At 46.8% G+C, this 16114-nt stretch overlaps 1 protein-coding gene and 1 long non-coding RNA gene across 3 annotated transcripts in view; one reads left to right on the top strand and one right to left on the bottom strand.

Annotated features, from left to right (window-relative positions):
* LOC143769807 (uncharacterized) overlaps nt 1-16114 on the bottom strand; it is a 36206-nt gene that overhangs the window by 15200 nt on the left and 4892 nt on the right. The window lies entirely within an intron of this gene.
* The window catches only part of HTRA1 (HtrA serine peptidase 1), a 47847-nt gene continuing 43589 nt past the window's right edge, over nt 11857-16114 (top strand). The window contains exons 1-3 of one of the 2 annotated variants that reach the window (XM_077258694.1): nt 11871-11991; nt 12041-12088; nt 15351-15808. In XM_077258694.1, coding sequence (XP_077114809.1) covers nt 15406-15808 — 403 coding nt within the window. In that variant the 5' untranslated portion in view covers nt 11871-11991; nt 12041-12088; nt 15351-15405. Of the gene's footprint in view, nt 12089-15350; nt 15809-16114 lie in introns of both variants that reach the window. The other variant, XM_077258693.1, reaches the window with a different exon arrangement.

Genomic DNA, 16114 nt, shown 5'->3' with positions numbered 1-16114 from the left:
TTTGGCGCAAGGAAAAACGGAAGGTCCTTGCACGGCTTTGAGTTTTTTGGGTATTCTCATTGATTCGGAGCGGATGGAGTGCCGGTTACCTGAGGAGAAGTTGCTTGCGTTACGACTAGTGTTGAGCGATACCGTCCGATACTTGAAAGTATCGGTATCGGAAAGTATCGGCCGATACCGGCAAAGTATCGGATCCAATCCGATACCGATACCCGATACCAATACAAGTCAATGGGACTCATGTATCGGACGGTATTCCTGATGGTTCCCAGGGTCTGAAGGAGAGGAAACTCTCCTTCAGGCCCTGGGAACCATATAAATGTGTAAAAGAAAGAATTAAAATAAAAAATATCGCTATACTCACCTGTCCGACGCAGCCGGGACTTCAGCGAGGGAACCGGCAGCGTTGTTTGTTTAAAATTCGCGCTATTACTTGGTTACGTGAATTCCCGGCTTGTGATTGGTCAGGTCGGCCATGTTGCCGGGACGCGGACCAATCACAGCAAGCCGTGACGAAATTACATCACGGCTTGCTGTGATTGGTCCGCGTCCCGGCAATATGGCCGCCCTGACCAATCACAAGCCGTGACGTCACGGGAGGCTGGACACGCGCTCATTTTAAAATGGGCGCGTGTCCAGCCTCCCGTGACGTCACGGCTTGTGATTGGTTGCGCCGCGGTCAACCAATCACAAGCCGGGAGGCTGGACGCGCTCATTTTAAAATGGGCGCGTGTCCAGCCTCCCGTGACGTCACGGCTTGTGATTGGTCAGGGCGGCCATATTGCCGGGACGCGGACCAATCACAGCAAGCCGTGACGTAATTTCGTCACGGCTTGCTGTGATTGGTCCGCGTCCCGGCAACGTGGCCGACCTGACCAATCACAAGCCGGGAATTCACGTAACCAAGTAATAGCGCGAATTTTAAACAAACAACGCTGCCGGTTCCCTCGCTGAAGTCCCGGCTGCGTCGGAGAGGTGAGTATAGCGATATTTTTTATTTTAATTCTCTCTTTTACACATTTTAACATTAATGTTGTTGCGATACCCGATACCCGATACCACAAGAGTATCGGAATCCCGGTATCGGAATTCCGATACAGCAAGTATCGGCCGATACCCGATACTTGCAGCATCGGAATGCTCAACACTAGTTACGACAGGAGGTGCTGAGATGTGAAAAATTGCGCAAGGTTACGTTAAAAGAATTGCAGTCATTGTTGGGGCGGTTAAATTTTGCGTGTCGTATTATGCCTATGGGTAGGATTTTTTGCAGAAGATTGTCAAGGGCGACTGCGGGTGTGCGGTCTGCACATCATTTTATACGTTTGACCAAGGAGCATAGGGAGGATTTAGTCATCTGGCGGCGTTTTTTGGATAAGTATAACGGCCGGGCGTTGATTCAGCAAGAGGATGTGAATGACTTTGATTGCGAAATCTTTACGGACGCAGCTGGCAGTGTTGGCTATGGGGCCTATTGTGCTGGTAAATGGAGCGTTGGTGGATGGCCTGATTGGTGGTGTGAAATTGGTTTGACGAGAAATTTGACATTGCTTGAGCTTTTTCCAATTGTGGTTTTGGTGTTCATTTGGGGTCGTACGTTTCAGGATAGGCGTGTACGTTTCCATTGCGATAATTTGAGCGTGGTGGCGGTGATTAATAGCCTTTCGTCTTCCTCTCCCCCGGTAATCAGATTGGTTCGGGAGTTGGTGTTGCGATGCTTAGAGTTGAATACTTGGATCTCGGCGGTGCATGTTCCCGGCGTTCAAAATTCTATAGCCGATGCTTTGTCTCGTTTGCAGTGGCAGCGCTTTTGGGAGTTGGTTCCAGAAGCAGAAGATGCAGGAACACCATGCCCTTCTCATTTATGGCGGATTGTTGCGGACGTGGAGGTCGGCTGATTCAGGCCTCGGTGTCGGGTCGGACGTGGTCAGGTTACCAATCGTTGTGGCACATGTGGGAAGGCTGGTTGGAGCAGTTGGGTTCGGTTCATTCAGATGGTGACAAGGTGATGGCGTTGTTGTTTTTGATTGGGTCAGCGAAGGAATGGGGTTGGTCGGTGTCACGGCTGAATAAATTTATAGCTGGTTTGGCTTTTGGTTTTAAGCTTCAGGTTTCAGTGGATGTTACTAAGGATTTCTTGATTCGGCAGGCGTTGAAAGGTTTTTGGAAGGGTTCATCCACTTGCGATTCGCGGCGGCCCATTTCTTTTGCGACGTTGGAACGTTTGGGGGAGGTGTTGGAGGGTATTTGTTGTTCTCATTTTGAGGCTGTGTTGTTTCGGTTGGCGTTTTCATTGGCCTTTTTTCAGGCGTTGAGACTTGGTGAGTTAGTGTCTCCTAATCGGCTTGCAGTGGGGGGTTTGTTAGCGGAGGACGTGGAATTTTGGGCTGGTGGAATCGCGTTTTGGATTAGGCGGTCAAAGACTGATCAGTTGGGTAAAGGGAAACGTGTGGTTTTAGGGAAAGTGGTTGAGGGTTTGCTGTGCCCTCATCGATGTTTGGAGGATTATTGGGTATTGTGGCCTGGCAGGTCGGGCCCACTTTTGCGGCATTGTCAAGGGGAGTTTTTGTCTCGGTTTCAGTTCACGGCAGTATTAAAGAAAGGGCTGATGTCGTTAGGCCTGGATCCACTTTCTTTTGGGTCACACTCGTTCCGGATTGGAGCGGCTTCTGAGGCTGCTGTTTTGGGTTTGGGCCCGGAAGTTATTAAGCGTATTGGCAGGTGGGCGTATAATCGGTACCTGTCTTATGTTCGATATTGATATTTAGTGTTGGTTTGGTGGTTATGAATTGTTGTTATATTTTGCAGGTCGGACCCCACTTTTGGCCTGGATATTTGGACATTCTTTTGTGCATTGGGGTGCTATTCGTGCGGATGCTAGGCCTGATTGTAGGCAAATGGGGTTTAAGAGGAATGAGGTGTTGGTTCGTTGGTTGGGTTTTCGGGGCATGTTGTGGTGCAGGATACTATCCGAATTTGACCGTGCTGCTAGTTTGGATCGTTCCCCTGACATTGTTGTGGTACATTTGGGGGGGGAATGATTTGGGGTCTAAGCCGGTTAGAGAGTTGATTCGGGATATCCGATTTGATTTCTTGAGATTGTGGGTATCCTTTCCAGGAATGGTGACAGTTTGGTCGGACATCGTGCCCAGGAAAACTTGGAGGGCGGTACGTTCCCTTAAGGGGATTAATAGGGCCAGGGTGAAGCTGAATAGGGCCGTGGCAAGTTTTGTCTCCCGTAATGGGGGTGTGGCAGTTCGGCACTTTGAATTGGAGGCTGGTGTTGGAAATTTTTGGAGGCGGGATGGCGTTCATTTGAACGATATTAGTATGGACTTGTGGATTTTGGCTATTCAGGAAGGTGTTGAGAGAGCCATGGCGGTGGTGGGGCACTCGCGAGCATGAGGCGTCAGTGCTGCTCGTGGTTGGCGGGTTTCTTGGAGTTGGTGTTTTTATGGGGCTGATCTGGCTTTGGTTTACTGGCTCTGGACGGGGAGTTTACCCCGGGAGCTTTGGGGTTTTGTTTGCCCGGAAAATCGGGTTACATGGTGCCCTCGAGCTGGTGGTTACGGCTGAGGGTAAAGAAGGTTTTCGTTTTAAAACTTGGTTTGGGCATTTGCCTATTGGGGGCCAGATTTTTATTAGCTCCAAGAACCCTCCCCTCAAGTTGTTATACAAATGTATAATTGGTTATTTATGTTGTTTGTTAATAAAATGGCCGCTGTGGCCAAATTATCCAAAAGAATTAATTGTCGTGTTTTAATTGTGGGTAAAAATATATTTTTTGGGGAAGGTGGTCGGGGGTAGGCTTTATGCGGCCTCTGGAAGGACCAATCTTGGGATACGCAGTCATGTATTATTTCCAGCTTCTATGAACCAACCCCCAATGTCCCCAGGGGAATAATTGACGGCATCAACCACACTGCTTTAAATCATTATTTAGGTATACTTTTACCCCAATTTGGAATATTTGTATCCACTGGGGCTCCTAATACTGTTTCACATTTCCAGCAGTATCTGTGTAATATCTTAATCATTCCATTTTTTCGTCACTTTATTCTTCCCCATTTTACCCAAACAGCTGCTTCTTTCCCTTCCCCATTGGAGGCCAATTTGTCCTGTCATTTTAATGTTTTTTAGAAAATTAATGTTAATAAAGATATTTATTTTTAAACTCAGCTAGAAATCATTTCTTGTCTTTATGGTACCCACCCATAATAGATTATGTTTATTTCGTGATACCAAACTTGTATAGTTTTTTCTCAAACTATGTAAATTTGTAAAAAGTAATTTGTCTGTGTCACCATTTTCTGAGACCCAACGATGGAAATATGTGCAGACTTTTTTTTGCATGGCAAATTTAAGTTTTTATATCTTTCTTGTTATTTTTTTTTTTACTCACTTACCGTATATAACACCACCATATTCAGCAGAGCTTTACAGACATCATCATCAGTGTCCCCACTGGAGCTCAAAATCTAAATTTCTTGTCTTGGGAGCATTGATATAATTCTGGGGAACACAGGATGCTTTGATCACTTTTTTTAATTTTACTTTAGAGAAGTGCTTTAACCCCTTTCTGACATTTATCTTAATAATCCGTCCCTGTACCCTGGGCCTATCTGACCAGGGACGTATTATTATAACATTGCCGCCGGGTGTCAGCTGATTCAGACAGCTGACACCGACACTAAGTGCCAGGAGCAGTCACATACCACTCCCAGCATTTTAACCCCCTAAATGCTGCGATCAAAAGTGATTGCAGCATACCGGGAGCCAGCAGAGGGCTGACAGCCCCTCTGCCTTCGGATTGGAGACCCTACGGCTTGACGCAGGGTCCCAATTGTTTCCATGGTGACCCAATGTCGCCATGACGACATCTGGGCCACCAGAGCTAGAAAACTTGCTGATCATGCCCAGTGCATGTGGAGCGGCCGTCAGGGCCTAGGGGTTACTCGGTACCAGGACGGTTCTGAAAGGGATGTGTCACGGTGGCAGTGACCCAGTCCGTGGCCCTGGGCATCCAAGTAAAGGGAAAGGTCTTTAAAGGGATTGTTAAATAAAGAATAAAGTTTGTTCATGGCAGCACCTTTGCTATTTGGTCAGAGGTGACCAATGCTGCTTAAAGGGTTCATCTGGGGTGTGATGACATTGCAGCAAGGATGGAATGGCTTCCCACAGGTGAAGCTGGATCCCCAGGGCTCCCGGTGTAGTAGGGACAGGTGGTATGTGGTGTAGAAAGAACCAAAGGACACAAAGTGGCACTCTTTACCATTTTACTGGTGTAAGACAGCCACAGTCTAGGGTACCGGATCACAGGTACTGGTATGGTCCGGTCGGCTTGGAAGCATTTCAGGAATCCCCCTTACCAGGTGGGGTTGGAAGCCTTCCACTATGAGCTGTGTTGTAGTCCCTTGCTGCCTTAGGACTCTCACAAGGTCCTCACGTTCTCTCTGTCCCCCTTGTTGGTAGGACACTACCCGCATGGATGGTAACTCGAGCCTTTTTACAGGGGTCTCTCAGATGACTCCGGGCTCTATCTGCTACTGTGCCTTCGGGTGTTAATAGTGGACAGGCGACTTGCAATTGGCTGTCCGCCGGTTTCTGCTGTGGGGCATACAGTCCCACACAGCCTCGGTCTTCCGGCAACCGGTTCCTGCGCTTCAGTGTGGAGAAAGCTCAGTCGCAGCTTCTCTAGCTCTTCACTCTCCTTTGCTTCTCTTCCCCTTTCAGTCTCATACTGACTGCTCTGTTTCTCTTTCATCCTTCCAGGAGCTGCAGAGCCAATTGTCTGCATGGACCCAGCTTTCCTCTCTCTCTGTCTGCTTCCTCTCTCCTCTGTCCCTCTGACAGACTGACCAACTCCTCCTCCAAGCCAGTATATATATCTAGGGAAGCTCCCCTGAAACCGGGTTCAGAGTTCCCCCTTCTGGCCTGGAGTAAGAACAGTGTTGCATGTGCTGAATACCTGTTAAAGGGATCCTTCCTCGCTTCCAAGCATGACATCACCCTCCCTGTGAGGAAGGCAATACCACTGTAACAGCCGGTTACCTGGGGTGTTACACATGATGAACAAGTTTGTCTGTCAGTGCAGAGCTGACAGTTTCTAAACCATGGGGATGCTGCTGCATCCCCATGCTGTAGAAGAGATCAGCCTTCAAAAAAATGATAGTCCCATATTGGGACAAAGTAAAAAAGTAAAACTTTTTTTTAGATAATTGTAAAAATATTATTAAAAATATCAAAAATAATAAAAAAAAACACATTTTATCTATACATAAATATTTGAAGGAAAAAAAGAAAACATAAAAGTACACATATTTGGTATCGCTGCTTCCACAACAACCTTACCTATAAAACTGTCCCTCTACTTAAGCTCTTCAGTGAACACCATAAAAAATAAAATACAAGGCAAAAAACAATGCTTTATTATCATAACGCCAAGCAAAAAGTGGAATAAAACACGATCAAAAAGATGAATATAAATAAACATGGTACCGCTGAAAACGTATCACATCACTCAGAGATTCCCAATAAAAGCTTCAGCTCAATCCACATCTGTTAACGGAAATATAAGGGGCTTCCATGTTACTGATAGCACAAAGGCTCTGGAAAAGCGAAATGGCTCCTCATCCGCTAAAAGAAATTCAGCAAATTCTGCGCTCTCAAATCCAAATGCCCCCTCCCTTCTGAGCCGCACAGTGTTCCTAAACCACATATTGCGTCCACATTTTGCATTTCTGAAGTGATGAGAGCCCACCTAACTTATGTGTGCATGCCTCCAGAAGCACAGGCTGGGCATAACGTACTGGTGACTGCAACGTACTGGTCACTACAGCGGGAGTTTGCAATTTTCACTCGGCAACATTCATTGCTGCTTGTTTCTGGAAAATACTCATGGAGTCAAAATCATCACTAAACTTGTAGATAAATTCCCCAAGGGGTGTAGTTTCCAAAATGGGGTCACTTGAGAGGGGATTCTGCTCTTCTAGCAATTAAGTGCTCTGTATATGGAGTCCACAAACTGTTCTATGAGGCAAATAGCGCTCCGTTCCTCCCGAGTCTCTGCATATGGCTAAGTAGTACTGTACAGCCACATATGGGGTGTTGCCACGTTCAGTAGAAATTGTGGGACAAATTTTGGTGCCATTTTTACCCACTTCTTGTGTGAAAATGTAAAATCTGGGGCTAAAACAAAATTTTGGTGGTAAAAATGTATTTATTTTTTTTCTTCACTGCCCAATGGTATAAAATTATGTGACACACCGGTGGTGTCACTATGATCACTGCACCCCTATATGAATTCATTGAGAGGTATAGTAGTTTGTAAAATGGGGTTACTTATGGGGCGCTCTGCTGTTCTGGCACCTCATGGGCTCTCCCAGTGAGTTATGGCACCTGCAAACCATAAGGGTACGTGTCTACGGTCAGGAAACGCTGCGTGTTTGACGCTGCGTGGGGCCGCAGCGTCAAACACGCAGCGTCCAGATGTTCCAGCATAGTGGAGGGGATTTTTAGAAATCCCGTGTCCACTATGCGTGGAAACACGCACGCGGCGGCCCTGCGACTCCGGACATGCTGCGCGTCTTTTCAGATCGTAGCATGTCCGTACACCTTGCGGTGATGCTGCGTCGCCGCAAGGAATAACACAGGGCCCTATGCGAGGGGTGCGATGATCCGGGATGTGTACAATGAACACATCCGGCATCATTGCGTCCCAGAAGGGGGAGGGGCTTAGCGCCGAGCAGCATCGCCGCTCCGACGATACCGCCGGCCATCCTGATCGTGGACACATACCCTAAGGGTATGTGTCCACGTTCAGAATTGCTTCAGGATTTGGTCAGGATTTTATGCAGGTAAAATCCTGACCAAATCTGCACCTGAGGTCACTGGCAGGTCACCTGCGTTTTTTCTGCAATGTAAGGACATGCTGCTTTCTTAAAAACAGGTGTGCCGCATGCGTCTTTTACTGCATAGTGGAGACAGGATTTCATGAAATCCCCTCCACTATGCTGTAACATCTGGACGCTGAGTTTTTTATGCATGCTGCTCATACCCTAAGGGTATGTCTCCACGTTTAGGATTGCATCAGGATTTGGTCAGGATTTTCCATCAGTATTTGTAAGCCAAAACCAGGAGTGGGTGATAAATGCAGAAGTGGTGCATATGCTTCTATTATACTTTTCCTCTGATTGTTCCACTCCTGGTTTTGGCTTACAAATACTGATGGAAAATCCTGACCAAATCCTGATGCAATCCTGAACGTGGACACATACCCTAAGGGTATGGCTCCACGGTACGGCTTGCCGGCGGGTTCGCCGCAGCGGCGAAGCCGCTCGGCGCTAAGCCCCGCCCCCTTTCTGGGACGCGATGGTGCCGGATGTGTACAGTACACATCCGGGATCATCGCACCCCTCGCCATAGGGCCCTGTGATATGCCTTGCGGGGACGCTGCGTCCCCGCAAGGTGTACGGACATGCTGCGTTCTGAAAAGACGCGCAGCATGTCCGGAGTCGCAGGGCCGCCGCGTGCGGGTTTCCACGCATAGTTTAGACGGGATTTCATAAAATCCCCTCCACTATGCTGGAACATCTGGACGCTGCTTGTTTGACGCTGCAGCGTCAAACAAGCAGCGTTTACGTACCGTGGAAACATACCCTAACAGTAAATTCTTGCGTTCCTTGCCTTCTGAGCTTTGCACTATGCCTGGGAAATATTTACCCATTACATGTAGGGTATTGGTGCCCTCAGGAAAAAATGGAACTCAGTTTGTTGTAAAAAAAAATCCTATTAGCCCTTAGGAAAATTAAAAACTTGGGGCTAAAACAACATTTTAGTGGTAAAAATTTAATTTATTCTTTCTTCACCGCTCAGTGGTATAAAATTCTGTGAGGCACATGTGATGTCAATATGATCACTGCACCACTAGATGAATTCATTTGGGGAATGTAGTTTGCAAAATGAGTTCACATACAGTTAGGCCCATATATATTTGGACAGAGACAACATTTTTCCAATTTTGGTTATAAACATTACTTTTGTTTTGTTTAAAATTCATTGTGGTAATGTCTGTAAGCAAAATTAGAAAAATGTTGTCTCTGTCCAAATATATATGGACCTAACTGTATAGGGGGTTTCTGTTGTTCTGGCACCTCAGGGGCTCTGCCAATGTGACATGGCACCCTCAAACCATTACTGCAAAATCTGAACTCCAATATGGCACCTCTTCCCTTCTGAGTTTTGCACTGTGCCTCAAAAGTAGTGTTCTCCCAGATCCACATATGGGGTAATCTACATATTCAGGAGAAATTGCACAACAAACGGTATGGTGCAATTTCTCCTGTTACCCTTATGAAAATGCAAAATTTGGGGCTAAAATAACATTTTTGGGGGGGAAATGTGATTTTTATTTTCATGGCTCAATGTTATAAACTTCTGTGAAGCACCTGAAGGTTCAAGGTGCTCACCACACATCATAATACATTCCTTGAGGGGTCTAGTTTCCAAAATGGAGTCACTTGTGGGGGGTTTCCACTGTTTAGGCACATCAGGGGCTCTCCAAATGGGATATGACATCCGCTAATGATTCCAGGAAATTTTACATTCAAAAAGTCAAATGACGTTCCTTCCATTCGGAGCTCTGCCGTGCGCCCAAACAGTAGTTTTCTCCCTCATATTGGGTATCGGCATACTTAGGAGAAATTTCACAACAGATTGTATGGTTCAATTTCTCCTGTTACCCTTATGAAAATTCAATATGTTGTGCTAAAAACATATTTTTTGGGAAAATTAGATTTTTTTTAATTTTACGACTCAAAGTTGTAAACTTCTGTGAAGCACCTGAGGGTTCAATCTGCTCACAACACAACTCGATCAGTTCCCTGAGGGGTTTAGTTTCCAAAATGGTGTCACATGTGGGGGATTTTCACTGTTTAGGCACATCATGAGCTGTCCAAAAGCGACATGGCGTCCGCCAATTGTTCCAGCAAATTTTGCATTCAAAAAGTCAAATGGCGCTCCTTTCCTTCTGAGCTCTGCCATGCGCCCGAACAGTGGTTTCCTCCCTCATATGGGGTATTGGCACGCTCAGGAGAAATTACACAACAAATTTTGGGGTCCATTTTTTTCATGTTACCCTTGTCAAAATAAAAAAAACTGGATCTGAAGTCAATTTTTTTGTGAAAAAAGTTAAATGTTAATTTATTTTTTCAAAAAATTCCTGTGAAGCACGTAAACGGTTAATATGCTTCTTGAATGTGGTTTTGAGCACCTTGTGGAGTGCAGGTTTTAGAATGATGTCACTTTTGAGTATCTTCTATCATTTAGACCCCTCAAAGTGACTTCAAATGTCATGTGTTCCCTAAAAAAATGGTTTTGTAAATTTTGCTGGAAAAATGAAAAATCTCTGGTCACCTTTTAAGCCTTATAACTATCTAAAAAAAAAAAAATGGTGCTGATATAGACATGTGAGAAATGTTATGTAATAACTATTTTGTGTGACATATCTCTGTGCTTTAAGGGCATAAAAATTAAAAGCTGAAAAATTTGCAAAATTTTCCAAATTTTTGCCAAATTTCCATTTTTTTCAAATATAAACGTAATTCATACCGAAGACATTTTACCACTATCAGGAAGTACAATATATCACAAAAAAAAATCTAAAAAATACCGGGATCTGTTGAAGTTTTCCAGAGTTTCTACCTCATAAAGTGACACTGGTCAGAATTGTAAAAATTGGGCCAATCATTAACGAGCAAACCGCACTCGGGGGTAAGGGGGTTAAGCTTAAACCCACATAGACAGATTTTGACTTACACAGGAAGAGCCCCTTGGGTTCCATCCATGGCGTGGACGAGCTGTGGTGGAGCCAACCGGCCACAGAAAACAGTCATCAAAAAGGTTCATATCAAGGAGGACAAAGTCAGGGACAAAATCAGAAGTCAGGAAAAAGTCAGTAGGAAGCCGAGATTAGTGACAGGAATCAAATAAGCTGAATCCAAGGAGACACAGGAGTGTAAACCAGGGTAAGTAGAATTTATAACTGGCAACTAAAAAAATCACTGCTAGTAGAGACGACTCAGACGAGTCATGGCTCCCAACAGAGAATGAATTACTACTAGTGATAACGAGCGAATATACTTGTTGCTCGAGATTTCTCAAGCATGCTCGGGTGTCCTCCGAGTATTTTTTATTGCTCGGAGATTTCGTTTTTTTCGCCACAGCTGAATGATTTACAGCTACTAACCTGCTTGATTACATGTGGGGATTCCCTAGCAACCAGGCAACCCCCACATGTACTTATGCTGGCTAAAAGCTGTAAATCATTCAGCTGCGGCGATGAAAACTAAATCTCCGAGCACTAAAAAATACTCGGAGGACCCCCGAGCGTGCTCGAGAAATCTCGAGTAACGAGTATATTCGCTCATCATCACTAATTACTACTCTTAACTCTTTGCTGAAAAACACAGGTGAAATGGATGGGGGACAACGGCTAGCCTAAAGTTTAGCAGAAACACGCTGCCGTCACCCAGTGGCATCCGTATTATTATTACGGTGCTGGCTAGCCACAAACAGGCACTAAAAGCACACTCAGATACAGATGTTACACATATACTTTGCTCTATGTAATGAGCGCTGTACGACACTTTAGCATGTGCCTTTGCAGTATATATTGAGTACTGCCTGCTGTACAGTGTTGTACCCAGTGCTGTAAGGTATGCTTTGCAGTATGTATTGAGTGCTCTACTCTGCGCTGTGCTTTGGCGGGCTGCCCTGCTCCCTCACATGAGATGCGGGGGTGGAGTAATTCTCGGTTTTGGGGCTTTTCCAAATAAAAGAAGCTGAATCAGTGCAGGGCTGTGAGGACAGAGAGCTGAGCCGGTTCTACAAACAGCAGACATCTGAGCTCCTGGGACCTGGGATCTCACATCTGCTGCAGGAGATAACGGGCTGTGCAGGGCGCTGCTTCTCTGAGGCGCTGCATCTCCTGGGGCGCTGCTTCTCTGAGGCGCTGCATCTCCTGGGGCGCTGCTTCTCTGAGGCGCTGCATCTCCTGGGGCGCTGCTTCTGGATACACCCCAGCCACAAGGTGTGTATGTATACTGGGGCGGTGATAGATACAGGGAATCCTCTAGGGACAACCACCCAAAATCACACTGAGATATCTCCTATGGGATGGATGGACCTTCATATTCACAGAAGAGAGGAAAAATGAAAATCACAGGAGAATCTGGACTAGATGGAGAATGATCTTCTCAAAGAGGTGGTCTTCTGGGGGGGAATTCACAGCATATAATCATACTGGTATCTAGTTGTGTCCAGTAGGGAGGGAAAATGTGCATGAAAAGGGGGAGATGTAACATAATGATATGGTCGGGTCATAATATATCCGGGAAATTATTAAATGTGTCTATAAATACATAGAACAAGTAATGAAGTGTACATAAAGTGAGAATACTTGTAAAGTGTATAAAGGGAGAGTACTAGTAAGTGTATACCGTGAGAATACTAGTAAGTATATATAATGAAAGTACTAGTAAATTAGTGTGCTTAAGGTGAGAATATTAGTAAGTCTGTAAAGTGAGAGTACTAGTAAGTGCATAAAATGTGAATACTAGTAAGTGCATAAAATGAGAGTACTAGTAAGTGCATAAAATGAGAGTACTAGTAAGTGCATAAAATGAGAGTACTAGTAAGTGTATAAAATGAGAGTACTAGTACGTGTATAAAGGGAGAGTACTAGTAAGTGTATAACGTGAGAATACTAGTAAGTACATATGATGAAAGTACTAGTAAATTAGTGTGCTTAAAGTGAGAGTACTAGTAAGTGTATAATATGAGAATACTAGTAAGTGTGTAAAGTGAGAATATTAGTAAGTATATAAAGTGAGAATACTAGTAAGTGCATAAAATGAGAGTACTGGTAAGTGTATAAAATTAGAGTACTAGTAAGTGCATAAAATGAGAGTACTAGTAAGATCATAAAGTGAGAGTACTAGTAAGTGTGTAAATTGAGAGTACTAGTAAGTGCATAAAGTGAGAGTACTAGTAAGATCATGAAGTGAGAGTACTAGTAAGTGCATAAAGTGAGAGTACTAGTAAGTGCATAAAATAAGAGTACTAGTAAGTGTATAAAATGAAAGTACTAGTTAGATCATAAAGTGAGAGTACTAGTAAGTCTGTAAATTGAGAGTACTAGTAAGTGTTTAAAGTGAGAGTACTGGTAAGTGCATAAACTGAGAATACTAGTAAGTGTAGAAAGTGAGAGTACTATTAAGTGTGTAAAGTAGTATACTAATAAGTGTAAAAAATGAAAATACTAGTAAGTGTATAAAGTGAGAGTACTAGTAAGTGTATAAAATAAGAGTACTAGTAAGTGTATAAATTGAGAATACTAGTAAGTGTGTAAAGTGAGAATACTAGTAAGTGTATAAAGTGAGAGTACTAGCACGTGTATAAAGTGAGAGTACTAGTAAGTGTGTAAAGTGAGAGTACTAGTAAGTGTATAAAGTGAGAGTACTAGTAAGTGCATAAAATGAGAATACTAGTAAGTGTAGAAAGTGAGAGTACTAGTAAGTGTATAAAGTGAGAGTACTAGTAAGTGTATAAAGTGAGAGTACTAGTAAGTGCATAAAGTGAGAATACTAGTAAGTGTAGAAAGTGAGAATACTAGTAGGTGTAGAAAGTGAGAGTACAAATAAATATGTGTATAAAGTGAGAGTACTGGTAATTAAGTGAAGTGTGCATAGAGTATAAAGTAGCTAGTGCTCATACCACCAGTACACTGGCTCATACACGCGATAGGACTATATTTGCATACAATGGGGATAGCCCTAATATGCATAGAATGGGGCAGGACTAAGTATCAGGACAGTGGTCTCCTGACACCTGCAGGCAGTGACTGTCCCCTGGGGGCAGTGGTCTCCTAACATCTGCAGGTAGTGACTGTCCCCTGGGGGCAGTGGTCTCCTGACACCTGCAGGAGGTGACTGTCCCCTGGGGGCATTGGGCTCCTGACACCTTCAGGTGATGACTGTCCCCTGGGGGCAGTGGTCTCCTGACATCTGCAGATGGTGACTGTTCCCTGGGGGCAGTGGTCTCCTGACACCTGCAGGAGGTGACTGTCCCCTGGGGGCGGTGGTCTCCCGACACCTGCAGGTAGTGACTGTCCCCTGGGGCAGTGGTCTCCTGACACCTGCAGGAGGTGACTGTCCCCTGGGGGCGGTGGTCTCCCGACACCTGCAGGTAGTGACTGTCCCCTGGGGCAGTGGTCTCCTGACACCTGCAGGTGGTGACTGTCCCCTGGAGGCGGTGGTCTCCTGACACCTGCAGGTAGTGACTGTCCCCTGGGGGCGGTGGTCTCCTGACACCTGCAGGTGGTGACTGTCCCCTGGGGGCAGTGGTCTCCTGACACCTGCAGGTGGTGATTGTCCCCTGGAGGCGGTGGTCTCCTGACACCTGCAGGTAGTGACTGTCCCCTGGGGGCGGTGGTCTCCTGACACCTGCAGGTAGTGACTGTCCCCTGGGGGCGGTGGTCTCCTGACATCTGCAGGTAGTGACTGTCCCCTGGGGGCGGTGGTCTCCTGACACCTGCAGGTAGTGACTGTCCCCTGGGGCGGTGGTCTTCTGACACCTGCAGGTGGTGACTGTCCCCTGGGGACGGTGGTCTCCTGACACCTGCAGGTAGTGACTGTCCCCTGGGGCGGTGGTCTCCTGACACCTGCAGGTGGTGACTGTCCCCTGGGGCGGTGGTCTCCTGACACCTGCAGGTGGTGACTGTCCCCTGGGGCGGTGGTCTCCTGACACCTGCAGGTGGTGACTGTCCCCTGGAGGCGGTGGTCTCCTGACACCTGCAGGTAGTGACTGTCCCCTGGGGGCGGTGGTCTCCTGACATCTGCAGGTAGTGACTGTCCCCTGGGGGCGGTGGTCTCCTGACACCTGCAGGTAGTGACTGTCCCCTGGGGCGGTGGTCTTCTGACACCTGCAGGTGGTGACTGTCCCCTGGGGGCGGTGGTCTCCTGACACCTGCAGGTAGTGACTGTCCCCTGGGGCGGTGGTCTCCTGACACCTGCAGGTAGTGACTGTCCCCTGGGGCGGTGGTCTCCTGACACCTGCAGGTGGTGACTGTCCCCTGGGGCAGTGCTCCTGACACCTGCAGGTGGTGACTGTCCCCTGGAGGCGGTGCTCTCCTGACACCTGCAGGTGGTGACTGTCCCCTGGAGGCGGTGCTCTCCTGACACCTGCAGGTAGTGACTGTCCCCTGGGGGTGGTGGGCTCACTGCCCATTGGTGCTTGGTGTGATCGCGGCCACTTGTAGCTCTGTCACCGATGCCACCTTTGTCTCTTCCCAGGAGTGATCAGCCGTAGTCAGTGGGGTGCCCTCCCGTGTTGTGTGCCAGTATTACAATGCTGTGGATCGTGCTGCTCCTGTCTTGCGGGGTCCCCGCTGCTCTGCTCCCATCTCCCCGATGCCCGGCTCGCTGTGACCCATCCTCCTGCCCGCCGGCGCCCACTGACTGCCCCTCTGGAGAGACTGCGGTGCGCTGCGGCTGCTGCACCGTGTGCGCTGCGGGAGAAGGGGAGCGATGCGGGGAAGGAGCTGCGGATCCCACCTGCGCCTCCGCCCTGAGCTGTGTGAAGAGCGGGTCAGGGGGCGCCCGGAGCTGTCAGTGCCCGTCACCCCAGCCGGTGTGTGGAAGTGATGGCAAGACGTACAGCAGCCTGTGCAAGCTGCAGACGGAGAGCAAAGCGGTGCAGAGCAAGGGCTCGGCCGCCATCATCCCCATCCAGAGGGGAGACTGTCAGCAGGGTAAGATCTGCACTCATTCATTCCCAGGACAGCTGGTGACAGCCGGCATTGCTGCTGCTGTGTGCAGTGGCTGCCACTCCGCTCTCCATTCAGGTTCCTAGTTAGTAAATTCAAGATGGTGTTTTATCTTTGCAGTTTGTTTTCTATTACACCTGAAAAATGCAGAAAGTCTACAAATAGTCTCCATCCAAAAACTCCTGCCGTATTCTGCACACAGCATCTGTGCTGAGTTATGTGTCTCCATGGTTACAAGCGCTGATCCTTTAGGCTGCGTTCCCACAATGATTTTTTTCTCACATTACTAAA

This window comes from Ranitomeya variabilis, chromosome 4, assembly GCF_051348905.1.
Source record: "Ranitomeya variabilis isolate aRanVar5 chromosome 4, aRanVar5.hap1, whole genome shotgun sequence".
Classification (NCBI taxonomy): domain Eukaryota; kingdom Metazoa; phylum Chordata; class Amphibia; order Anura; family Dendrobatidae; genus Ranitomeya; species Ranitomeya variabilis.
Note: the sequence above shows the minus strand (reverse complement) of the source record. Positions and strands in the feature narration are given on the sequence as shown.